At 38.7% G+C, this 26,774-nt stretch overlaps 1 protein-coding gene and 1 long non-coding RNA gene across 2 annotated transcripts in view; one reads left to right on the top strand and one right to left on the bottom strand.

Annotated features, from left to right (window-relative positions):
• LOC119502312 overlaps positions 1–5,001 on the bottom strand; it is a 46,974-nt gene extending 41,973 nt beyond the window's left edge. The window contains exons 1-2 of the long non-coding RNA XR_005210040.1: positions 4,465–5,001; positions 709–791 (exon numbers count right to left, since the gene is read on the bottom strand). This is a non-coding gene — a long non-coding RNA (uncharacterized LOC119502312). The remainder of the gene's footprint in view (positions 1–708; positions 792–4,464) is intronic.
• Positions 5,002–6,136: 1,135 nt separating this feature from the next.
• On the top strand, positions 6,137–23,396 carry LOC119502311 (transmembrane protein 235). Its single transcript, XM_037793199.1, has 4 exons — positions 6,137–6,669; positions 7,810–7,887; positions 8,315–8,452; positions 21,004–23,396. The coding sequence occupies exons 1-4, from the start codon at positions 6,498–6,500 to the stop codon at positions 21,246–21,248; spliced, it is 633 nt and encodes a 210-aa protein (XP_037649127.1). The 5' UTR covers positions 6,137–6,497; the 3' UTR covers positions 21,249–23,396.
• The last annotated feature ends 3,378 nt before the right edge of the window (positions 23,397–26,774 follow it).

Here is a 26,774-nt window from a genome sequence, read left to right on the forward strand (position 1 = left end):
TTTGTGTTATTGTGTGACTTGGGTTAGTTTGAACTCACCCAAGTCACACAATAACACAAACTAACTAACCGATCGAGGCAGCGGTAGACCAGAAACTCCAGTGTTCTGCGAGGTAAAATTACAGTTTTTTGTCCCAAAGGTGTCTGGTTGCTTTGGCGAGAGCATAGATAACAGCTTCAGTTCCCTGTCGGAAACTGTAAAGCTGTCTCACAACAAGATAAACTGGCGAAAATATTCTATAAATAATAATATACATAAACATAGCGTACACTTAAACGGATATTGATTTTATTTAGGTGGGCCTTTTTTTTTTATATGGCTAAAATACATTTTACTGCCGGCCCGTCCACAGCAGTACATTGCTTTGCTTCCATGCGGAAACTTCTGTCTGTTTTTCTCCAAACTGGTGGAGTGCCAACCCTCATCTACTGTAGGTAATACACTGACTATGGACTATGGATAAGTACCTCATACAAAACCACTTCAAAACACCCGAATTGTCCCTTTAAAGTAAACTCAAATGTTATTTAGCACTTATCAGCTAATACAGAGGCAGATTATCTGGGCACTGTGAGCAACTGATAAGGACATGAATGACCACAATCTGGCCATTGAGACTGGTGGACACAGACAAACCTGGCAACCCAGAGTTAGTTTGGCCAACAACAAAATGCAGAGCTGACACAAGGAGAGGTTAACTTTTCCTACCTTCTGACGCTCTGTTCCATCACGCTGCTCTCGCATCTTCATAAAGTGACTGAGTGAATTCCTCCAGCATTCTTCTGATGAATCTGCAAAAAAAACAGTAGATTTAGTGATTGATAAAATGCTTCAGGTTAGCTGTGGGAAAAAGCCTGTTGTAGCACAACGTGCAAACAGAAGGAGAGATTAATACCAGCAACATGTCCACTTGTTCAACCGTATTGCACATGTGCATTTATATGACACCTATGTGCTAATGGACGACATGGATTGTAGAAGGATGGTGTGAAAATTTCAATGTCAGAAAGTTCAAACTAGCTGTTGAGGGCACAGGTGAACAGCAAACTGACTTGTATGCTGCTTTACACTAAGCAAAAGCAAAAAGAATGTTTAAATATATGCAGAAATTTTAAGGAAAACAAATGTGCTTCATATTTAAGAGACAGGTGTGGAATTTCTTGTTTATCTTGCCAACAATAATCATAAATCAGCAGTAGTGTTATACTGCTTACATCAAGCATGAATCATTGTAGCTAAAACAATGCGGCAGAGGTTTTAAGCAAATTGTGGAAGTCTGCAAAATAAGATGAAAACACACACAGGTCAATAATGTTTTGGTGGAAAATACTCAAGAGCACTTAAAAAGATTACATAACAACTCAAAACATCAAGCATTTTATTGCTACTTTCCGACTAAAATGGCATTTGAGTTATTCTGATGAAAAGAAATTGCAAATTTACACAGGTTTCCGGGTGCAGTGACCATACAAGCCGAGGGTACATATCTTGAATAGTTGTTTTTATTTGATAGGAAATCAAATTGCTGCATTTATAAAAACAAGTTGATTGAATTCTTCGCTAGTCATAATCTGTGCAATCTAGTTTCTGAGATATGCCTGGACTTGAAGTTCTTACAGATAGATATTTAATAAAAATGTGTGTTGTGTGCAGCATGTCTTCTTTGCAACTAAATGAATGAAAATAATATCAAATAATTAGTCGGTGTTTCTGAGACAACAACCTATGTTGGTTGAATAACAATCAGGAGATGCAATTATGTTTGAGTTATCTAGATAGAGTATCAATCAGTATCAAAGTGGTTTTGTTTTTCATCTGTAGACAAAGCATCTCCGTGTGTATGTACTCTTTTGATTTCCCTACATGTCACAGCAGATACGTTCGTAGAAACTGAGAGGCAATTCAGCTACAAATTGGCTGCACAAGTTTTAATGCATCAGAAACTTGCAGTGATCTAGAGGAAGCTACACATTTTCCATCCTACACTGGCTTGACAAGTACACCTTTCCCTCTCCTTGATGTTAATGTATATAATTATGCTTTTTATAGAAATGGCCACAATTGGGTACAGAATACACCATGCCGGAAGTAGTTGTCTACCTATTTCTGACTAGAAAATTGTTTGGATATGTCTTTCTTTTTATCGACTGAGAACATCTGGAACGGCTGTCAAAGCTTTAACATTGTGTTCTCATTTGTGAGCTGTCCGTACCTACTACAGATTTATGAAAATACTGGGAAATCGTACTTTATTCAGGACGCAGAGAACACAAAATTAAGAATTTAAGAGGACTGTGCAGCACATTGTGTCAAAAAATGATAAAGTGTAGATGTACTTTTTGGAGCCAATGTGTGTGTGTGCTACATACTGGTACCACATCCTCTTCCAGTTGCATCACAGTGCTATTAGGGCCGCAACTAACTATTATTTTCATAGTCGATTAATCTGATGATTATTTTCTCAATTAATCGTTTCGTTGCTTGATCTATAAATGTCAGAAAGTGTTTCCCAAAGTCCAAGATGACGTCGTAAAATGTATTGTCCACAACTCAAAAATATTCAATTTACTGTCACAGTAAAGAAACCAGAAAATATTCACATTTAAGAAGCTAGAATCAGAGAATTATGAGGTTGTTTTAACGCAAACCAATTAACCTTCTGAGACCCAAAGAAGGCTGGGAACCTAAAGATTAATTTGAGATGCAGCTCAGCACTCTGTGTCAAGTTTTTCTAGTCAAAATCAGAAATAAACATGAATTAATTAATTAAAATAAATTGTAAAAGTGTATAAGGGCTTAGAACATTATGATAGAAGTATATGATGGTAATTCCCATGCTCACTTGTAACTGAACCTGCTACAGCCTCTGAAAGACAGTAAAGTCGGTCGCTTAAAATAGGTGCTGATGAAAGTTAAAGCCATTTCCAAGATAATTTGCAGGTACTGCAGTTGGTTCCTGTCACACCTCTACCTCTAATTTGGCTACCCTTTCTGACTATGTATCGCCCCCCCACCTAAGCATGTCAACTTAATATGCAAGTTTTATGATTTCCTGTCAAATGTTCTGACCAGTTCAGTTTTTAACATCTGCTTGCTGACCTGAAAAAATAATTACGCCGACAAGTGTGAAATTGCAATGAACATTAAAAGGTTAGATGTTGAAATCTCCTCTGCCTCCTTTTTGTGTGTGTCTTTTTACATTATGCTTTTACATCAAAAAGACCTTATATTTCTCCAAAGGGAAACACTGAAAATAGCTGGATTTTCTGGTGAACACCTGCTGCAGTCTGCAAGAGAGCTTGGTAGGTATAATATATTACTCAGGGAGGCAACACCACCAAACATGAAGCCATAAAGCTACAAAAGGCTTTCAAAACATCCCAGAGTAGTGGCCAAGTCAGAGTCCAGACCTCAGTCCAATTAAGAATTTGTTGCAGTACTTGAAAATTGCCTTTCAGTCACGGTTCTCATTCAATTTGACAGAGCTTAGACAGTTTTACAAGGAAGAATGGGTGGGAATGAGATGAATTGTCTAACATGTGCAAGGCTGATAGACCTATCCACACAGACTCCAGAGGTGTGACTGTTGCCAAATGTGTCTCTATAGCCTAGTACATATTGGCTTAATGCTAAACTTTGTTAATTGTTTTGTAATGTAACATTAATGTATATTGATTTGTTTGCAATTTAACCTTAAGACTCTGTTGGTCAGTGACAAAAAAATAGTTTTTTCTCTAAAAAAGATGCTGAGAGTCTAAGATCGAAATGCTTCAAATTTCCTATTGCACCAAAAGCGAAGGAGGTTCACTTTAAGGTTCTCAATGAAATATACCCCTCTGCTGAATTCTTAAGAAACCGTTTTGGTACTGATCAAAATAATTGCTTGCTCTGTGATGAACACATTGAAACTACAGAACATTTATTTTATGAATGTATTTTTGCTAATGCTTTCTGGGATGATTTGCATTATTGGTTGTCCACGAAATTTGTAAATCTTTCTAATCTAACAAAGGAAAATACTATATTTGGTACAATTGTGAAAGATACCCATTATATGACTTGGCAATCATTTCCATAATCAATATTGGAAAGTTTTTTATACATAAAAATAGATTCCTGAAATCAAGACCAAATTTCTTTGTTTTTCATAAGGAGATGTGTCTTTACTTTTCATCTCTGAAACATATGAAGACAAAGAATGCTATGAAGCTTTCAATGTTAGTTGAGGACCTTAACCTTACAGAGAACCCCTATAGCACTATTAGCACTATTCCCACATTCCCTTCCTTTTGTTTGTTTGTTTGTTTGTTTGTTTGTTTTGGGGTTTCTTTTTCTCTCTTCATCCACACGTAATTGCTTTGTAATGTAACGTTAATGTTTAGTGATTTGTTTGCAATTTAACATTAAGTCTGTGACCAAAAAAAGCTAAATCACATTGACTGGGGTTCAATGGTAAACACTTACCTCAGAGGCGGATGCTTCAACTTCATCCATCAGTGCGTCTCCACAGTTTTTACGTTATTGTTCCTCATACAACTATAACTGCCCTTCTCATATAGTTTAAACGGTTATTTAGCCGTCTGTTTACAAAGCTGGCAACACAACAGATGCGGTCTTTTCTTTAACATTTGACTCAGGTGTGAATCAGATGTGACTTCGTTTGACTCAGGTGTGCTGAACTTTAGACGCACAGCGTTAATAAGAAGCTGCCCCGCCCACAGGACCCTCTCCAGTATGACAGGCAGGTGTCTTTAAGTGCCTGATCATAAAAGTACAACAGGTAAGTATTTTAAATGATTGTTTAATGTCATAAGGATGTCATGCCAACCGAACTTAAATATGATTATCATATAAGCTGGGGGTGTTTTTTGTATTTTATTATTGAGTGTAGGTACATGAGGCAATTTGCTTAGCCTTAAATGTTGATTTTTATTTTATTTATTTATTATTTGCTTTTTTATTTTTTTGCACATATATAAAACTGCACAAAATCCAGTTAATGAAAAAAAAAAAAGAAATGTGTCAGGAGAGGTCAATAAGCCACAGGCTTATACAAAGGACCTCCCCCAAACCCCAGGAGAAAAAAAAAACAATACCAAAAAAGGAAGAAATATCTAAACTAACATAATTTTTAAAATACAACATAAGTTAAACAACAACAAGAAGAACACAAAATGTGCAGAAAAACCTAACCAAACAGTGGAAAACAATCCAATAAAAACAATGAAATACAATACAAAAAAACAGTACAGAAAAAAAGAAATATATCTAAACATATCAAAAAAAATAAGACATCATGAATTAAATGTGATGATAATTTCCTTTTAAAATATTCTAAGGATAACGAGCTCCTGATAACATGTATTTTGGTGTTCCATATTTGCACAGCACGATATCTGAGGGAGTACTGGCCATGTTTTGTTTTGTAAAATGGCAGGTGAAGATGGGTAACCTGTCTAGTATTATACAGATACAGATAGCTTTATTTATCCCCGAAGGGCAATTCAGTTTCTGCAGTCCACCGAGACATATACACATTCATACTGCACAATCATCAATGACAGAGGGAACACAGTAAGTGGCATATGGGGAGCTGCAGATCAATAAAAGTACAAGAATAAAAATATTCGCAATAAAAACAATAAATACAAGAATAAAAACAAGACGAGATAAAAGAATAAAGGAATAAATAGAATAAAGTGCCAAGAGTATTGCACATTGCAAATTACATTCCAGGAATGTACCTTATTGCCAACAATTGTTGGCAATAAGGTACTTAAGGTACTTGTCCTTAAGGACAACCATTATATGGTTAGTGCAAAATAACTTTAAATTCAAGTAAATAAAACATTTTTGTTATCGTTCATTCAAGATAGCTACTCTGCGTTCAGCAGCTTTATGTGAATGCATTTGAGAATTAGAATTAATAGTTAAGTCTGGTAGGCTGGGTACAGTTATACATTTCTGGTCAGGGCAGCAACCAATTGCGTTTGAAAATAGTCTGCAATTAAGCTACAGTAAGAGTCAAGTACATATCAGATAACTAAACAGTGACCGGATGTTGCATTAAAAAATAAATCCAAGCACCTTCACAACACGTTCTCGCGTTCTATTCTGGAATTCCGCACCGACAATGTTGCGTTTTATTCTCTCAACTTGACACAGTGTCTCAATCCAAGAGCGCTGTGAGCCTCAATTACCTGTCAGTGTGCTGGAAAACTGGTGAGGAGAAAGAAGCATCTCTCCTCTCCTCTCTTGATTTTTTTGTTTGTATTTTCCTTTTTAAAGTAAACAATTAACTGGGATGTGCATTGCTCAGTTTTCTATCTTAAACTATACGTTTTAGGACAGTGATTGCCATGAAGAAGCAGCACTTTCCTGGGAGTGGAGGAGAGCTTTTACGCATCGCACATCTTGGAGCGTCGATGCAGAATAGACAAATATAAAAACTGCTGTTAGTATAACTGCGCTCTGCGAGTGGACTGTATATATATATAATGAGGTACGGACTGGTGGTTGTAACTGCTGGGTTTATAGGTTTGCTCAGCTTTACCCTCCTCGCTGTGGCTATTGGGACTGATTACTGGTACATTATCGATGTGAATAAATCCAACTGCACAGGTTCAGACGACCTGAGTTCTCATTCTGGACTGTGGAGAATTATTGAAGGTATGTCAGCTCAACTTAAAGCCTACACATTATAGTCTGTAGTTTGCATGAGCTTTTTTATTTAGAGGGTTTATGTCTTGAGCTGTAATAAAATCAGATGCAGCCCTCATTTTCCCAGAATAACTTTTGCACTGCTTCTCACCCTATGGGGTAATTCTGAGTATTTTATCATGTGGCATCAACACTGTTGTGCATAAAACGCTTATTATGCAAATTCCTGTATTGATCGTCTCTCATGATGACAAAAAAAAAGACTAAATCGATCTATACTGTGGATTGCATGTGATGGTGTTGGGATCTAACATTGCATGGATCATGTTGCTGCGCATTCATTGTCAGCAGCAGCTGTATTTCATTGATTTATTCCTCATCACTCTGCAAAAACTGCTTGCTGTGAATCTTAGTTTTGTGATACTAATAATGCACAGAAGAGGTGGCATATGCCAGTGTTTTTAGTTTGGAGAAATAAATGACACAGATTGGGCTATGTGCTGAATTATTAACTCCTCATAAGATTCTTAAAATTCCACTTTTCATTCAGAGAGTAATGATCCCCACAGTGCAATAACAGATGCAAAATCTAATATCCGTAGTTATTCCCTTTCTATTCTAATAGCTATCTGTAGCAACTGTATAACCGCTCACATCTGTATCAGCCCCCTGCAGGCAGCTGCAGGTGAACATGCAGGGTGGGGGGGGGGGGCTGCAAAAGAGATTCTAAAGGATATTATTTGACACAGCTGCATTCTGCACAGTTTGAGGTGCCAGATGTGTCCAATGGGTTTGCTGGTGCCGCCCACAGTTCATGCAGCTAGGTAAATGATGTTTGAAGCCCTTCAAGCAGTGCACCTGTGACATAAAGGTGGAACATGCACTGACACTATTGTTCTCTGCTGCACCGGCTGAGCTCACAGAAGCAGCAGCTTGAGCTTTATTCTGCAAAACTCAACATGCAGGGCTGAGAAAATGTGTCAATCAGAGATGTCTTATGGTTTAATGTTGGATTTCTATACATATTGATTTTTTGCACAATTATAAGATAAAAAGAAGTGACCTTTTTTTATCAAGTAACAATTTTCTCGTCCTACAGCTCCGTCCGCACGTCTTGTCATGTGTAACCTTTTCCCTTGACATTTTCAGGAGCAAACATGAGCTCAGTCATCCCTTCTTTCACAGCCAATATGTCCAGCCTGTCAGAAGCGGAAAGGCAACTTCTTGGTGAGTGGCTTTGTTTATCAACTGGATTTTAAAATAGTGAGTCAGTGATTCCTCACAAATTAATTTACAGGTGCAGTTGGCTGCTGAAGATATTACATTCACAAGCAACAGCGTACTGTCAGAAAATCCAATAAAACACACGTTAAGCAAACATGAACGTTCTCGCAAAAGATAGTGTTTTCTGAAACTGTTCCCCCTACTGTGACAGAAGCTATCTTAAGAGAGCCTCAACACTCTTCAAGTTGATTTTCATACCCAACTGACAATGGAGATGGCTCCCTGGATGGTAGAAATAAATCAGAAAAACTCCCCAACTGCTTCTGCAAATGGTTTCTCTCAGCAGTATATCCAGCTGACTTGTAGAACAAAATCAAAGCCTTTAAAATATTTAAGCACTGCGTGTTTGCATGTGAATGTGTGTTTGCAGGCTTGCACAAAGTGGTGGTCATCCTGTTGCCCCTCAGCCTGGTCCTGCTGGTGTTCGGCTGGATCTTTGGACTCGTCAGCTCGTTGGCCTGCAGTCCCAAATTGCTGGCTGGATCCGCATCCTACGTTCTCTTCTGCAGTGAGTCCACATAGATGTTTTTTCCTTAGCCGATGGCAATTGCATGAACTTGGCGTGTACGCTGCTTTGAAGTGAATCCTTTGCTTGGTTATGTCAGATGTACAGCGCGTGAAAAAGTGTGTGGGCGGCACATTGTACATATACAGGTGCCTATGTGTGCGTTAACTACACATAGAAAACCTTGAAAAATTCAATTTCAACTGCTCGCTCTCACTTCTGATTCACTTCTGACTTAAGGCAACTGCATAAATCTAATTATAAAGCTGTAGTGGGTAGAAATGGAGCAAATCTGATTTAAAAAAAAGCTATTTTTTAGAAAACGGTCACTATATCTTGACAGAAGTGCATGAGACAGGTCACCTGAAAAAAAATCATGTGCCTCTGTGTCCTCCGGTGCCGTCTCTGAGCAGCTGTCAATCAGCTCCGATCAAACAGTCAAACTATGCAGCGCTGATCAAATATGAATCAATATTCTGTTACTGTAATGTCTATTTTTCACCTCAAATGTTTTCAGAAACATCTTGTAGTGTACTGTTTAGCTGTAAAATGAGAAAGTTTGTGACCCGGCAGCCATGTTGAGATCAGTTGAAGAAATACCAAGCACCGCCCACCAGCCAGAGCACAGCCAATAGGAACGCTCTCTCTCTGAAATGACCTGTGATTGGCCAAAGTCTTACGCACGGGCTAGATTTTATAAAGCCTGAAAACAAATAATGTCTAGTTTTCTCTCAGAGCACTTGAATTACAATATGCTGAAAAGTTATTATGGAATTTTTGCCCAATGATGCCAAAAACTTTCTGCCCACTGCAGCCTTAATCTTCTGAGACTAAGGTCCAATAATAAAACAGTGATTAGTGTTGTGTAAATAACAGGAGAGGACTGTTATAGGTAGAGTCTGCAGCTACATAATTCATATCTGTGTGGACATTTAAAATCCATTCAACCTAATTGAGTTGAGTTATGATGTTTTTGCTCACGCCATTATTAGAAGAGTAGAAATGGGGATTTTATAAGGAAATGAGGAGAAACTGTGGCATACCGCTCAGAACTTCCTTCTTTTTATTCGATCCTTCTGTCACATTTTGTGAATAGACAAAAGCATGATTGATCCGTCTGAGACACTCAGATGCAATTATAGTAGTGCATCCATCTGTGGGAGATGGGACTCCCATCTGCTATATCACTGTTTTGACACCCTTTACCAAACACTACAATGCTGTGGAATGGAGTGAATAAATACAGTCTGTAGTTGACAATGATTTTGTAGCACTTGTCAGTCAGATTTGCATAAAATAAATCATAATTACAAGTTTGTTCCAGATGAGCCTGAACATGATTTAAGGGCGCCGACATTTAGTCCATTTTAATCAAACTCTGGTGCTGTTTGTTTGGGCAGTTGTGAACGCAGTAATCGTACTCTGGTGCGGACCAAAACAATCGGTAAAAGACTGCTTGTGAGAGGTGGTCTCAGACCGTTCCCATGCAAACCAAAAGGCAGGCTGCCTGCGCGGGCTGTTATTGAGATGGACACAGTAAATCTCTGTGAACAGATTCTGCATTCACGTGTAGAATCTGCAGGCAACGGGACAAGATTTTGGCATTGGAAGCGTTCTGGTTTCCATTTGGAGTCTGAGTAGTATCGACCAATCACGTCAAACAGTCCGTGTGGAGAGCAAAAGAGGCGCAGCGCATTGGCTGAAATTCAATCCTGGAAACCCACCGGCCACACGGTCTGATAATGATTTAGCTTTTCATTGGTTCATTGGAGGCTACTTGTCTCTCAGCTCCAAGTCCAGTTTTGCATCTCAAGTTACTAATTGGACTGTAAACAATGAGCAGCGCACAGAAAAGGAAGTCTTGATAGCCGGATATCCGCTGGCTACACCAGAACCCCAGAAATATAAAGCCCCCTGCCCCCAGAGGCTTATGCGTCGTCAGACCGATGGGTTCTGAGATTGACGACAGGTTAAAATGAGTGGGAAAGGACTGACTTGGACTTCTGCAGAAGTCCGATGTTTGTTTGACATCTTGGTCAAAGAGAACATACAGAATATGCTGAATAAAGTCCACAAAAATAGTGACATTTATAAAGTCATTCAGGATAAACAGGAGGAGAAGGGATTTGTGCGCACAGTAGATCAGTGCTGAGTCAAAATCCACTTTCCAACAGGACAAAAAACCCACTGACATCTGGATTTTGTCTTCAATGGAAAAGGTTACAATCAGCATTCATTCCCGGGACAAATGACTCTGCAGTAGCCACGGGTAGCCTATCTATCGGCTCCAGCTCTGCTTCTGCCACTCTTTGTCATCTCAGCCACAAAGTCTGTCCGTCTCTGTCCAACATCGTTCCAAATTAGTCAGCCTCGAGTTTGAAAGAGAGACAGAATATGTAACAGATATAAAGAAAGAAGTAACCACCGTAACATTTTCACTGGCCTCACACTGTTTATTAACCCTGTTTTCCGGTGCGTCCGTGACGTTGAACATGACACACCAAAAAAGAAAAGAAAAAAAAAAGTCATACCATGGCATTGGGAAAGGAGTCTATGGCCTATTTCAGTGGGTTCCCAGCAATACAAAAACTGCATATACTGTATGTGCTAATTTTGGTGGGAAAAGGGTATAAGTGAAAAAACTTCGGCACCAATATATCAAAGTCTGCGATTCCCTGCGTAGAAGTGGCAACTCTTGAGACAAAAAAGATAAATTTGCTCCTTCGTAACATGCCCGTCAGCAAATATATATATATTAAAAAAAAATTGGTCTGCTCTAATTTGTGCACTGTGATTCTGAACCAGACAATTTCACTCTGATTAGGATTAGCCAAACGGACTATGGCCTATGAAAGTGCCCATCGACACCAAACCTTCTCACTCTGGAGATGGACATAATTAAGTATTGATTACAGCATGTGGAGTGATTGCTGATCATGATAAAGTGGCACATAATAGCAGAAGAGCTTGTTGTTGAGTGAAAGATTCAGTCAGACTTAGCCCTGGAATCATCAGCGCACATTCTCTTGTGTCATTCGGTTTTCAAAGGGCGTCCTTAGAAAATAAACAAAATAGAATTTCCTTTTTGTTGAAATTGAGTGTGATTACATAAGACAGTCCATTAGACATATTGTGGCCTATTAAACAGACTGTTGTCCCGATAATCTCGGACAGTCAAATCATAAACAGACAATCTTCCTAAAATGTAAATATGATCTCATGAGGCACAGCAGCCCGGGCGTTTGGTGTACTACTTACTTTGTGAACACTTAAAAGCATGTCTGTCTGTAGGTTGGTCGGTCCCCTACTTTGGTCCAGACTGAAATATCTCAACTATTGGATGGATTGCCATGAAATTTGGTAAAACGCATTTATCTTAAAGCACTGCCTCAAAAGAGCATTGTTGTAGACTCTTAAAAGTATAATTTCTTATCTGCACATCTGCCTCACACATAACATAAACCCTTAAAATTGCATTCTTTCTAACAGCCAGCAGGGGGCGACTCCTCTGGTTGCAAAAAGAAGTCTGATTGTATAGAAGTCTATGAGAAAATGAGCCTACTTCTCTCTTGATTTATTACTTCAGTAAACATTGTAAACGGGAGGTTATGGACTGAATCGCTAGTTTCAAGTCTTCTTCAATACAGCATGATGTTCATTTAGTAAATTATGGTTCTATTTAAACTTAAAATTAAACTGTATTATATTTGTCATATACATATACATACATATAAGAAATTTGACCTCTGCATTTAACCCATTCTATGAGCATTTATGAGCAGTGGAGTATTGAAAAGAATATCGAATGCTCTAAAGTATAAACTGAATGACCAACAGAATTGAAGCTCAAAGATAAAACTGAGCATCATCCTCTTTGAGGGCATTGGAGAGTCCTCTTTGGGCAGAAATGTCCTTGGTTTGGTCCATACAATAAGAGGTTCCTTAAATGGCACTACAAGGATATGCTTTCATCAGCAATACAGTAACATAAAGATTGCTTTTTTCCCTTCACTGTGGGTTTCAGCTGTTGCGCAAGCACAATAAATAGAATATCCGTCAAAGAAAAGCATATGAGGTCCAAAACTCGAAGGGAATGAATCCCGATTTGGGTACGGTTGAGGTTGAATGCACGAATCTTTCACAGAAGTAAAGGGTCTTATTACTGTTTTTACTTCTCCATCTCTGCTGACAGGCCCGGCCTCCCCGACAACTAATTTCATGCTTTGCACCAAACAGCCTGTCCACATCTCTACATCAAAAGACCTGCAAGCACTTACTGTCAGGTACTCTCAGGGATAACAGGTTGGACCCAAAATGCAGGTAATGATGAGGAGGCAGTAGGCTGAGTGCAATGATTTAATCAAAATCAAGCTTACTATGAACAAAAAGGCAGCTCTTACACTTTCAAAACTGCATCCAATACTGGGTAAAAAAGAAAAATGCACAGCAAAATACTCCAACAGAGTATTGACACTGGCCAAGTGTTTAGATATACATCCACACTAGTGACTGTGTTAAGTGAAGTGTTAAGTTTAGTATCATTTCAGAATAGGGTTATCATACATAAAATTGACGGTTATCATACCGTGTACATTTGTTTATCTAATGTAATGAAAAAAATACTGACATAAGTGAGTGTGTGTGAGTTAAAGGTAAAGACAGGAGCATTCTGGCTGTAGCACACATTGTTAATAATCATAGGACGTTATTTTAAAAGCTCACAGCTGATGTTATTTTTCATGCTGTAATAAATCATTCTGAAGATCAAAAGATTAGCAAAGTAACTTGTATTGTTCGACAAACTGTAAGGGGTCTTACATTAATTAATTCTGTTCTCCTAAAACTGCATGAGGTTTTGAAATCAAAGAGGACTTATTATGCTTTTGTGCTTTTTCCCTTTCCTGTAGTGTGTTATGTAGTGTTTTGTTCATGTAAAAGGTCTGCAAAGTTACAAAGCCCAAAGTCCACGTCAAAGGGAGTTATTCTCCCCCACAGAAACGCTGCTCCTGAACTGCCTGAAAGGCCTTGATTGAAGTCCCGCCTTTTCTTCTGTAACATGGTGATGTCAGAAAGTAACACATTTGCATGATACCTGCCTAGTGGCTAGTTTGGCCCGCCCTTATACAAAGCTAGTTAGAGCGGAGCTGGAGCACAGCCGGTATGAGAAAAATAAAGTGTTTTTTGAACATTAAAGCATGTAAACATGTTCTAGTAGAAACCCCAAATACAAGTATGCACCTGAAAATTAGCATAATGGGTCCTATTTAAATAAAATCATAATGGAAAACACATTTTACACCAGTGAAATCAAAGGCATCAGTACAGGCTATCACCTGAACCACATGTACTTTGTAAATCTGCAGTGTCTGCTTTGATAAAATCCTTCTCTTCTGTGTATGAATGACAATGGACACTGAAATGGTCAATCAGAAGCTCATCGACAGCAATGTAATAATTTATTATTGAGATATTTATTATAATTTATCTTCCGCATGGATGTCTCACATACTCACAAAAATGACATGCAATTGTATATATTTCTGTAGAACAGCAAAATTCTAACAAAACTAATGAATACTCACATAGTCCTTTGGAGAAATGGCATCATCCAGATCGGGAAACAACCAAACAATCCCCAAAGCACGTACCTCTCCATCTAACTTCAGGCTCCTGTAAAAGACAAACCAACATACGCCCGCATAAAGAGAAGCAGCCTAAGAAATATACTTGCAGCCCACGTTTCTCTCACTGGTTTTCCTATTGTTAATTATGCATAACGCAAATGTCAAAGAAGCTTTATTCTGTTGTCGTGCTTTAGAGAACTGTTTGCTTTGTATCCCCAAGTCATCCTGACCTCCTGCATTTCATCAGCAAAACATCTCTGACCGTCTGGTCCCACAAGAGAAGTAACAGACGAGAAATAATATTATAGTTATATTAAATAACATTCAGCTGTGCTTACTGAAAGATTCAATAATGAGAATTGTTCCACCTCATTTATTTCCATACATTGGATCACAACATAATGGAAAATGTCAACTTCGGTGTCAGTGTGAAATCAGCAATAAGGCACACACTGCTGTTACCTCGTTTGCGGCCTCCCATTCAGAATTGCTGCTTCTAGGACGATCTTGCCCCCCCCCCAAGCCCCTCCACTGTTGGAAATTGCTCATTCTGTGCTACTCTCTCCTTCGCTTGTAAAGCAGAACAGGTTATCTAGTGAGGGAACTACAACTTGAATAGCTTACAAACATAACGGAAAGACAACTTAGAGGAATAGTTCTGCATTTTGGGACATACCTTCATTCAGTTTCTTGCCTAAAGTTAGATGATAAGATCAAAAACACTCTGGCCAAGAAATCATTTTTTCGCACGTAACCCCCGTAAAACCAAATCTTTTTTTACATTTGTTTGCGTACCGATTGAACAAACAAGATATAATTTGTCAATTAGTGATCTTTACGTGGTGCTGATTGGCAAATACTTTACAACCTTTGGACATAGCCAGGCTAGCTGTTTCCCTTGCTTCCAGTTTTTAAGCTAAGCTATTCATCTTCTGGCTCGAGCTACATACTTGAAGGGCAGATATGAGAGTTGTATCATTCTCATCTCAATCTCTGCAAGAGAGTTAATAGGCACATTTCCGTAGCCCCATTGTTTGTGGACTGCCATTGAAGCCTCAAGTTTGGCATTTTGGCTGATGCCATCTTGGATATTTGCAACCAGAAGTGACACAAGAGGGTGGAGCTAATTACAACCGAATGCTAAATAAGACATTTTTAGGTGACCAAAATGTTATAATTAACTTCCATGAACTGAAAACACACTGTGAAATGGTTAAAGTTGAAAGACGAAAACACGGACAACTCACAGACCGGACAACGCCGTGGTAGAGCCTTGTCAATCACAAGGTAGCCACGCCCTAAAGCATCCCCTGCTTTATCGTCTATTTGACTCTAAGTGGGACCATAATTTACTAAATGAACATCATGCTGTATTGAAGAAGACTTGAAACTAGCGAATGAGACCATAAACTCATGTTTACAATGTTTACTAAGGTAATAAATCAAGTGAGAAGTAGGCTCATTTTCTAATAGACTTCTATACCATCAGACTTCTTTTTGCAACCAGAGGAGTCGCCCCCTGCTGGCTGTTAGAAAGAATGTAAGTTTAAAGCACTTCAGCATTGGCTTCACTTTTCAGACCTGGATGTTGCCCACTGGTTTCCCATCAGTGGCTCTGTCACATTCATTAGTCTGCTGCCAGAAGTCAATCTAGCCATGAGAGAAATCAAATAAGTTGTTATGGAAACAGATTTCCCTCTGACAATGATTATGGTTTCCACAATGAACACACATAGCAGCTACTCAACTTCAGTGATGAAATCCGTATGGGAATCCAGACTGAAGGCTGATGCATTTCTTATTTGAGCTTCATCTTCACCAGCATGGTTCCATCTTCATTTCCTCACCTCTGGAACAGAGGGACAAAGAGGAATAAAGCTGCTTCATTTACCAGTTTAAGTAAATAACTATTCTCTGCTATTCCTCATAAAGATATATTATTGTTTAATCAAAACTGTTCTGTAACCATCTAATGTGATTTGAGAGGTAGGCGTCATAAGCGTCTTGTTTTGATTGAGCACATGTGAAGCCATTGAAATTACCTCGATGAACTGTATAATAGTTGTTATTTTAAAGGAATACTTCATCCACAAAAGGATCATTTGTATATCAATTACTCACACCGTGTTACCTTGAATTCTTGAAGAAAATTAGTCATGTGAGAGTTTGTAAAGGGATGTTTTGATCTAGCTGTTAAACGCAGCCCCAATTTACTTCAATTCATCAAGACTTTTCTCAGTTCACCATTTCTAAATATCACGTAGGCACTAATGAAAATGAAAAACTAAAGGTCATATAAATCAGTGCCGAACCTGCATTGGATCTGCTACAGCTCACAGAGGAGCGAGAGAAGAATGGATGTTAAATTGGCTCTGAACAGTTGCAGTTGAGCGAACCCGCTGAAACCATGCACCCCTCAGAGAGTCCAATCATCTACTTTGTGGAGTTTGAAAGAAATGGCCGTTTACTAGGTCTGACTAGATGGTCAGACAGGAAACATGAGAGCCAGGGTTGCTCCTGAGAATTGGCTCTGTCACTTGCAACAACACTGTAATCCAAAGGATTAACATAGTACGCTAAGACCAAACAACAGCTATTTCATTTTAAAACCGAGGCTTGTGTGAGGTTAAAATGTTCCTTTCAGCTTATGCAGATTTAGCTGCTGGAAAGTTGTCAAAAGAAGTTTGGTCTTGATTGTCTCACCAAATCTACCGTTCCTTCATTGCAGACAGAGCAGATTAATGTCCTGAAGGAACAGTAGTACAAATAAGGGCAAAATAATAGTATCATCTGCCAATGTTATCCTATCCAGTCTAATAATTAATATCAGAAAGGTGTTGATGCATATTGTTTTAACCTTTGAGGTGTTGCTGTATTGTTATTTTCAAACTGAAGGACCGTGAACACAACTAAAACATCATAAACAGAGATGAATAAAGAACACTTTGTCCTTGACGGATTTCGGCATCTCATTAATCAGCTGCATCATCAGGCAACAACAAAACCCTCTTCACACTTCATAATCTAGTATGGCGCTGCTTCTATGTTTGCAAAAACACTCCATTGACATCATATTTATTCGAGGATCAGTTCTAGGCTACATGTCTTTGTGTAGATCAGGAAGCTGCAGACAACAATGTGTTGATATCAATTGGTGGTCTTAACTTAAAGCAGCAGTGGCTAGAAATGGAGCAAATATGATTTTAAAAAGTTTTTTTTATAAAACGGTCACTATATCCTGACAGTAGGGCATGAGACAGGTAATCTGAAAAAAAATCCTGTTGTGTCCTCCAGGTGCTCCTAATGGCATCTGTAGGATTTCACAGACCGGAGGAAAACAACCAATCAGAACCGAGCTGGAGCCTGCCGTCTCTGAGTTGCTGTCAATCACTCGCCGATCAAACGGTCAAACTAGGCAGCGCTGATCAAATATGAATCAATATTCTGTTACTGTAATTCCTATTTCAACATTTCCTCAAATGTTTTCAGAAATATCTTGTAGTGTACTGTTTAGCTGCAAAATGAGAACGTTTGTAACCCGGCAGCCAGGTTGAGAACAGCTGAGGAAATACCAAGCACCGCCCACCAGCCGGAACAAAGGAACGCTCTCTTTCTGAAATGACCTGTGATTGGCCAAGGTCTCCCGTCACAGGCTAAATTTTCTAAGGCCTGAAAACAGAGCCATGAGGAGGTGCAGAAGTCTAGTTTTCTCTCAGAACACTTGAATTACAATATGCTGAAAGGTTAGATAGATAGATAGATAGATAGATAGATAGATAGATAGATAGTAACTTTATTGATCCTGAGGGAAATTCAAGTTTCCAGCATCACAGTTCCATAGTGCAAATATGTTAGTAAAAAGACACAAGTAAGTAATACAGAGTATAAAAAAATATACCAGATATAAAAATAACAGGAGATGAAGAAACTGTTAAAAATGAATATAGTGCGGGGGAACAACTGAGATACAGGACTATTAAAAATGTGAATATAGTGCAGAAAGTGATATAGTGCTGGATAATAGAATATAGTAGATATAGATATTAAGAAATGTCAAATATGGAATATAATGCAGGATAATAACTGAGGTAGAGAAGTTATTGTTAAAATAGACTAAAGTGCAGAATTAAGCTGTACATTGTTTGTAGAATACAGTAAAACATGTCTATAAAGGTGCAGAGTAGAGCTGTTTGTGGTGTGCAGATTTAAAAGTAGCTCTGTCTATTAAAGTGCACTGTGTGCATTAACTGTCCTGCAGACTGTCCTCTTTTGTCCCCCTCCTCTCCAGAGAGGTGTTGTACAGTTTGATGGCTCGGGGGTTAAAGGATTTCCTGAGTCTGTCTGTGGAGCACCTGGGGAGCAGCAGCCTGCTGCTGAACTTTGGATGGATTTTTTGCCCAATGATGCCAAAAACATTCTGCCTACTGAATCTTTAAGTGAAGAAAAAAAACACCCATTTGAACACAAGCCAAACTCAGATACACTCTAGTCTACACGCCAAGAAATTACCTACTTCGGAGTTTGAAATTTTAGTATGAGAGACGGTAGACTAAATACAAGTTTAATGTCGAGCTATGTGTCAATTCTGTCTTTGAAATTCCACTCTGAGCACTCACATCACGTAGCGGCGTACTGATTAATCTGGCCTCGGGTCTGATTTTGCAGCTCTGCACAACTCGAGGTTGTTCTTAAAAAGCTACCTTCATGCCATTAAAATGTTAAGATTGGTATTGCTTTTCTAATTGAGCACGAAACCTTAGTGTGTTGTGGGTGCAGTAACAACGTAGACCTCACATGAAGTGCAAGGGAACTATACGAAGTCAGACTGTGCTGTACAAAGAAGACTTTACATGCAAAATAGATGTACTGTAGAGTAGAAATGAAGGGGAAACCTTGCTGAAGTATCTAATCAACTGCAATCTGCACCTGAGTGCAAGAAAGACTGTGTTCATGAGTACTTGTACAAATCGGTGTAGGCATTTACTCCAATTATATCCAGTAGGCCGCAATTAACACTGTAGTTTAAAATCATATGTGAAAATGATTTGCTATTGAAAAAAAGGTCCGCTGTGTTTCTTATAGCATGGTTAATGACATTTGCACCTGCTAACCTTTCTTTCTCTCTCACTATCTTCTGCGCTTATGTGCCAGTTAGGCACACTGCATGGGTAGACATTGAGAGACAAGACCACAGTTGTGATTTAAAATGACCAGTAATTAACAGGGTCTAAATGTAGCAGATGATTACCCTGTGTTGTGCTTCTGCCCTCCACGGTGCCACGCTAAAGGTCAGTCTGAATTGCGCAGCGGTGACTACACTGTATTTAAAAGTGTTTTGGGGTTGACATTCACTCATGTTATTCTTGTCGGCACACCTCTGCGGTTTGTCCGTTCGGAAAATCAAAAATGATACACAGTAGAAATTCCACAGGTTCCCACTGTAGAGTAAATGACGAATGAATAGAGGCACCTTGCTGGAATAATTTGCATATGAATGAGACAATTTTTTTTTTTTCTTGAAACGGTTTTAAATCTTTTATGGTTTAGGATTATACTAATTGTTTCTCATTAACAGGCTTAGGTCTATATTATCTAATACCGTCCATTGAGTTAAGTGAAGACAATTATGTTAGGGAAGGATTTGCTAATTAATGCATTATCACCTTAATGACCTCCTTGTAAAAAGTGTAATACATCATGGTGATTATGGTGTTTGATTAGGCAGCTAAAGGGTCTCACGTCTAGAAAATTCATTACAATTCCTCAAGATGGATCAGTCAGTGTTACAGGTCAACATATCCTCGTACAACACTTCAAGTTTTTCCTAATTTTTTCGTGCTTTGTCCAGCAACACATGGCGTATGTGTCAATTACCGCTCCAGTCTTTTCAAAATAAACTTCCATCTTCACAGGAAACAACTTGGTTAGGTTTAGGCAACAAAACGACTTAGTTAAGTTTAGGAAAAGACTGTGGTTTCTCTTAAAATAACTCCGGAAGTGTCGTAACTTCATGGAGGACGGAACCTGCCAAAGTAAAAAAAAAAAAGAAACCTCGGGGAGGAGTTTAACGGTGGGTCCGTGAAACACTTCAGGTTCAGATGGTTGATCTGCACACCGTGGCAGCAGTGGGGGGAGCTGCAGCAGGTCGACGACCCGCTGTACGGAGCCGATAATGAAGACTGGGGTGCAGCTAGCTGGCTAGCATGTAGTCGATCTATGCAATCTGACCCCATGACACATGTTGAGTGACAGCCCCCTCAGGCAGAAATGCATAAATAAATGTAAAAAAGAAATGTGTAAAGGAAAGAATATAGAAATAAATAAGTTTGGGGAAATAATTATGTGATGAAATACAAAGGGAAAATCATGCATAAATAGATAAATATATTTAAAAATAAATAGAAAATAAATAAAAATAAATAACAAATACTAATAATAAAAAATATAGGGGGAAATTATACAGACAAGCAAATAAATAAAGATAAATGAAGAAGCAAATTGAAACAGAAATATCAATTTATGTCACATTTTATCAATTAATTAATGTCTCCATTTATTTTTTATATTATTTTTGCTAACTTTAATGACATATTTACTGTATTTATTTATCAAGTCATTTATTTATTAATTCATTTATTTTTTATTTTGGCAGGTTCCGTCCTTCATATACCTTAAGTACAGAAGTTACTTGACAAATAAATTAATGTTGACTTCTGGTTTCACACAGGGTACAAACACCAAGGGTTTTTTGAGCCAATTTTGTGGATTACATACAAATTTATTTTGTGGGATATATATGAATTGCAGTGCATTTACCTTTCATAGATATAGCTATGAGCGGTGTATGAGAACAGCCTGGACAAGTACAAGGTAATGTGTTCAAATCTGGAAGGTTTGTTTTCCCATCTGTTTGTTTCTGTGCACTAACAGGTCTTTTCACCCTCTCCGGGGTCAGCATCTACATCAAATACTCGAATCAGGCCATGGAGGAGTTCCAGCGGGTCGTGTCCCCAGAGAACCTCGCCCACGTGGACGTTTCCTTCGGCTGGTCCTTAGCCATCGCCTGGCTCTCCTACAGCCTGGAGGTGGCCAGCGGCCTGCTGCTCCTGCTGGCTGCCAGAATAACTCAGATGAAGGGGCGCTATGACTCTGGTGTAGTCATCGCCATGTTATAGATTGATGTTTTATGATGGTATTTTATTGCTTTTACTTATTTATTTTTGGTACTGAAGTAAAAACAGATTTGAAGAGTATTGTAATACCATCAAGCGAGCTGGATTTACATCACTGCTGCAACTATAGATACACAGATGGTGAATAAGTGACGCAGTTTTCACTCGCTTGTTGTGACGCCAGCTGCCTTTCATCCTCTCGGTATCATTTTCTGTCTATTGTCCCATATACAATGATGTTATAAATGTGGCCATGCAAACAGAACAAACAGGCTAACCACTCAGTGTGTAATTACTGTAGATACTGTATAAGCAGTATTTGTTTGTTTTTTTAAGTGTTTTTCAGTAATTTCAGCCTTTTGTTGCCATATTCCATCCATATGTACATTTTGTATAACTAATTACATAATATTATGTATTGTGTATAATTGACCATAATTATGTATTGTGTTTGTAAGTCACATTTGATTCAGCAGTAGGTTTTCTTTGTTTTGAAACATGTTTGTAATTTACAGAGAGCAGATCCATCTACGACCCAAATGCAAATTCACTGCCATGCAATATGAACACGGGCAAAAATGGGAAGTGAAGTTGCATGGGATCATTTCCTCTTTGACGGGTGCTATATAAAATCCTTTGAGGAGGACTTCTGCATCTTCGCTACACCCATATTGCATTTAAATATTGTTCATATCAGTGGATCAAGTCATGTGAAAACATTGCTGATTCTGCAGCAGATAACCAGCAGGCAATGGAGCCACCTAGACTCTAGCACACAGTCAGGACTGGTTTAGTTTCTAGTATTTCATGATAGAACAGCTACTGCATGTTGATCCATGGGTCAGAGAAAATTTGCATTTCACAGCTTTTGAAAAGCAGTTAGCATTTGGCCAATGTAGAAGTTAAAACAATGTGACTTTTAGAGAAAATGTTGAGTTTGTGCCTCCCGTTTAAAAACGTCCTACACTCATCCTACTGGTAAATACATTAATCACAGAAACAGGGCAGAAGATAAGTGTGCTCTCGTGGGATCCTGCAAGTTGATTTCAGCCGTACAGAATATGTGCCCATGTTGCTGCATGCTTTGCAGTATAGTTAACGGCTAGATATTGTGATATTCTGTCTGTGCTGTCCACTTTTAGAAATGATATTTCTTCTCTCTGCATACTGGAAGTAAAAAGAACAAATGCAACATTTGGCACTTTGCGTTGATGTAAAATGTATTGTGTTGTTGTTCCGTTTTCGCAATCGTAGCAAACGTTGCTTATGCTTTCATAACTGATCAGCTTAAAGGGTAACTTTGGCATTTTTCAACCTGGACCCTATTTTCCCATGTTTTTGTGTCTAAGCGACTAATAGGGACAACAATCCTTAAAATCGGTCCATTATTGAGAGATAATGCTGTAACCGGCAGCCGAGAAATGAGCTGTGAGGGCAAGTGAGCAGCGTCAATGTAACGTTACGTTCACTAAAAGTGCTTGTTTTGCCACTGACAGGCTCAGATTGTTATTATAAGTGTCTGACAACATTATGGAAAGGACCCTACAGAGAAATAAATTGTTTTTTTTATCTTTCGCTTGATCCGTTCTGTTTGTTATCGTCTCCAAGTCTCGCTCAGGGAGAAGTGTCATTGTGGAATCTGAATATCCGTATACTCTGGCTCAAATAAAGACGGGCGGCCATCGAATTCAAAGACCTCATCCACATTGTGGAAATCATCATAATATTCAGCCATGATGTTGAAAGTCCTTTAGATAATGGCAAAAAACAAGCACTTTTAGTGGACATAAATGACGGTGTCAGCTTGCCCCAATAGCATCATATTGCAGCCTGTGAGCAGCTGCAGGCTACAGCGCTCTCCCTCAATACTGGACCAATTTCATAAATTGTTGTCCCTATTAGTTAGACACAAAAACATGGGAAAATAGGGTACAGGTTGAAAAATACCAAAGTTGACCTTTTACATTTTATTGTTAACTGTGACAGAAAAGCAATGAACATCAATCCAGCTGTAGTGTGAATGCATACTGTAAGTAAAAGTCCACATTGATCAAAAGCTTTTAAATGTCAGTGACACACTCTGTAATCTAATTGTGCAAAATGTCCTGAAGATTTTTGTGTTGTGAGACAATAAGATCATCTAAAACATCACCATTATATGCTCACTCATGCTCTGTATATTTGTTTTACATGCTCTGTGTACAATACAAAGCCTTGCAGAAGACCTAGTGACAGTGCCCTAGGTTAAATTGGGACTGTCTGCCTCTGAATGAAAATGAGGCACATCTGGAGTCAGGCCAGATAGAAAAGCAATTGGGCAAAGATAAGCCAAAGACAGCCCTGAGAATAATTCAGAATTGTCTGACCAATATGTTGCAACACTGTTGTCTATAAAAGTGACATTAACTCAGAATGTATTTGCACATTCAAACCATGTTGTGACAACAGTGGGTTCATAACACTTTTATGTGGGTAATATGCCGTAAAAGGTGGGAATGTGCCGATAAAAGCGGCAATGTACACAATGCAGGTTCCAAAGCTTCCAAAATGGGCTTTGCAAATGTTTTTTGTTGGAAATAGAAAAACGCATCTAAAAGGGAAATGCATTTAAAATGGTGAGGAATATGGAATGTACAAAAAAAAAAATCATACACAAAGAAAACACAGGAATTTGCAACTGTTAAAGGTGCAGCATCTAGCAGTGATGTTGCAGATTGCAACCAACTGAAACTTCTCCCTTGGGCCAAGCGTGTAGGAGAACTACGGTGGCCGACACAAAAACATGAAAACGTGAATGGCCCTATCTAGAGCCAATGTTTGGTTTGTCCATTCTGGGCTACTGTAGAAACATGGCGGCCGGCTCCGTGAAAAGGACCCGCTCCCTTTGTATATATAAACGGCTCATTCTAAGGTAACGAAAACACGGCGATTCTTATTTTTAGGTGATTTTACACTAAAGAAAACAAACTTATTCATATTATATCTAGGGCTGTCAAAGTTAACGTGATAATGCGTTAACGCAAAATTGTTTTAACGCAACTTGCAATTTTTAGATTGCAGCGGGCTCATATGAAACTAGAAAACCTAAGGGATCCATTGATACCAACTATGTCATACTAGCTTGTCTTGAAGGAGGCTAAATAACGCTCAAGACTTACGCCAAATTTTAGCGAGGAAAAACTGTCATGGCAATTTTCAAAGGGCTCCCTTGACCTCTGACCTCAAGATATGTGAATGAAAATGGGTTCTACGGGTACCCACGAGTCTCCCCTTTACAGACATGCCCACTTTATGATAATCACATGCAGTTTGGGGTAAATCATAGTCAAGTCAGCACACTGACACACTGACAGCTGTTGTTGCCTGTTGGGCTGCAGTTTGCCCTGTTATGATGTGAGCATATTTTCTATGCTAAATGCAGTACCTGTGAGGGTTTCTGCACAGTATTTGTCATTGTTTTATGTTGTTAATTGATTTCCAGTAATAAATATATACATACATTTGCATAAAGCAGCATATTTGCCCACTCCCATGTTGATAAGAATATTAAATACTTGATAAATCTCCCTTTAAGGTACATTTTGAACCGATAAAAAATGTGTGATTAATTGCGATTAATTTATGATTAATCGATTGACAGCCCAAATTATATTCCATTTCTGCCAATAGATCCCCCTAAATGCTACACACTGTTCCTCCAAGACTTCTCAATTCAGCAGATGTTTTTGTATCAAAATTAATTTGAAAAGAGCTCAGGGGAAAAAGAAGATTCATTATACATCAAAAGGTTTAGGAGTTGCAAGCCAAAATGTGAGGTGCACTTTCGACTGATTGTGTTTTAAGTGGAATTTCTGACCCTAAGATGTGGACCTGCACTAAACACACTTCTAAATTACACCGCTCGGCGCTCAGCAGCGATGGAGAAAAGTAGTTCAAAGTCTTTGCTAAAGACTCTCCTGGCAGAGATAGACACTATAGCATTAAAAGGTGTGCTTACGTTTGCCTGAATGTGATTTGCAACGTGATTACGCGCCTCAGTCAGTGAATCAAAATCCAAACCATGAAATATTGTGTCCACTCAGCTGTTTGTTTGGCAGCGTCCTGCCCAGTAATCCTTTCTCAGATGGTACGAAGTGCAGAAAGCCATAAAGGAAAGACCGAAGCCCAGCAGCTCAGTCTTGCAGCCCTCCTTTTATATATTAGGCCTGCTGAAATCCCATTAAACTTTTATGGAACATAATAATTCAATCCACTCTGGCAGAGGAACACCAAACTTGGTGCTAAGCCATTACTCTCTGGTTTGTGCCCTTGTCCTTGACAGAGTGCAGTCATTTTGATTTGGACAACCTCTAGGCTCTCAGTTTTAACAATTTATTGAACCCGTTTTCCTTTTTCTCGCTAACTAAAATCGCTCCTTGGGCAGCTGTTTTTTAAAACTACCAAACATGCAATCACTCAATACATGTATAAATCAAATCCTCTTGTTTTATGAGATGGTTTTCAGTTGGGTTTGCGAAATTCGTCTTGAGTCCTGAGACTTTTGCCCAGTGAAAGAGCCTTTTGAACTGCCCGTGATACCAAACTTAATTAGGCTTTCAGTTTCTCTGTGTGATGGTTCAGTCACATTAGGAATAATTTTTTAATGGCGTTGCTTGTGCTTGACTCAATGAACTCTATGGGCAATATCCTGTAGTTCTCCATGAATTGCCATCAGGGGGGGGTTAATAATATATAATATATCCTTATACGCACTGTGGGAGCTCATACAGTTAACTGGAACCTATTGAGTTCATACGTCTATTATATGGCCATGTAGAACATTCACAGAACATCATATATTTTACAGAACAATACATGGCCTTAAGGAAAAGTTAAAAACCGTAACATTTTCTAAAGTGATTATTTAAATGATGAATATACCGGTGTAAGCCGTAGAGCAGAAACTAAACAGCTTCATTTATTGATTTTGCTGAATGAAACCAGACTTGTCCCTGCAGTCATCGCCATCAGTCCTTTTTTTCAACAGCCACTCGCTCTGATGTTACAGAGAAGTGAATGAATCACTGAGTCAAGGGCAGTGATCTTACTTACTGAATCATGCAAGACGGATTCTCACGTAGCCGAGAAGGATTTCGCCCTTGTGGTTTGGAGAGCAACGCGTTGATGGAGTGTCCTTAATAATGAAAGCACATTCAAGAACAGCACAATGAAAACGAGTCATTTACTTAGTTAAGGCAGGATTTTAAACGAATTGGGTTTTTGGGGGAGTCTGGACTGTACAAGGTTTTTATTTGTGAACTCACATTAACATTGACTATGTTTGTTTTTTATTTCACATAAAATGCTTCAATAGATATTGAGCTGTTACAAATTGATGACATTCAGGAGTCCGCTGAGATTGCAAGGATATGATCATTTTGCATGTATAATCCTGAACCGAGACTGTTCTTTGATACACAACCTGCAATTCTTACAGATGCAGCACACGGTGGGGTATGCTTTGGTGGAATTTATAGAAAAATAACTGAC

The sequence above is a fragment of the Sebastes umbrosus genome, chromosome 14 (genome assembly GCF_015220745.1).
Source record: "Sebastes umbrosus isolate fSebUmb1 chromosome 14, fSebUmb1.pri, whole genome shotgun sequence".
Taxonomy (NCBI): Eukaryota; Metazoa; Chordata; class Actinopteri; order Perciformes; family Sebastidae; genus Sebastes; species Sebastes umbrosus.

Bases quoted from the DNA above. Each gene is read 5' to 3' on its own strand.
- LOC119502311 (XM_037793199.1), top strand. From the start codon at position 6,498: ATGAGGTACGGACTGGTGGTTGTAACTGCTGGGTTTATAGGTTTGCTC. The intron at 6,670-7,809 runs GTATGTCAGCTC...TGACATTTTCAG, and splicing joins ACTGTGGAGAATTATTGAAG to GAGCAAACATGAGCTCAGTC. The intron at 8,453-21,003 runs GTGAGTCCACAT...GTGCACTAACAG, and splicing joins ATCCTACGTTCTCTTCTGCA to GTCTTTTCACCCTCTCCGGG.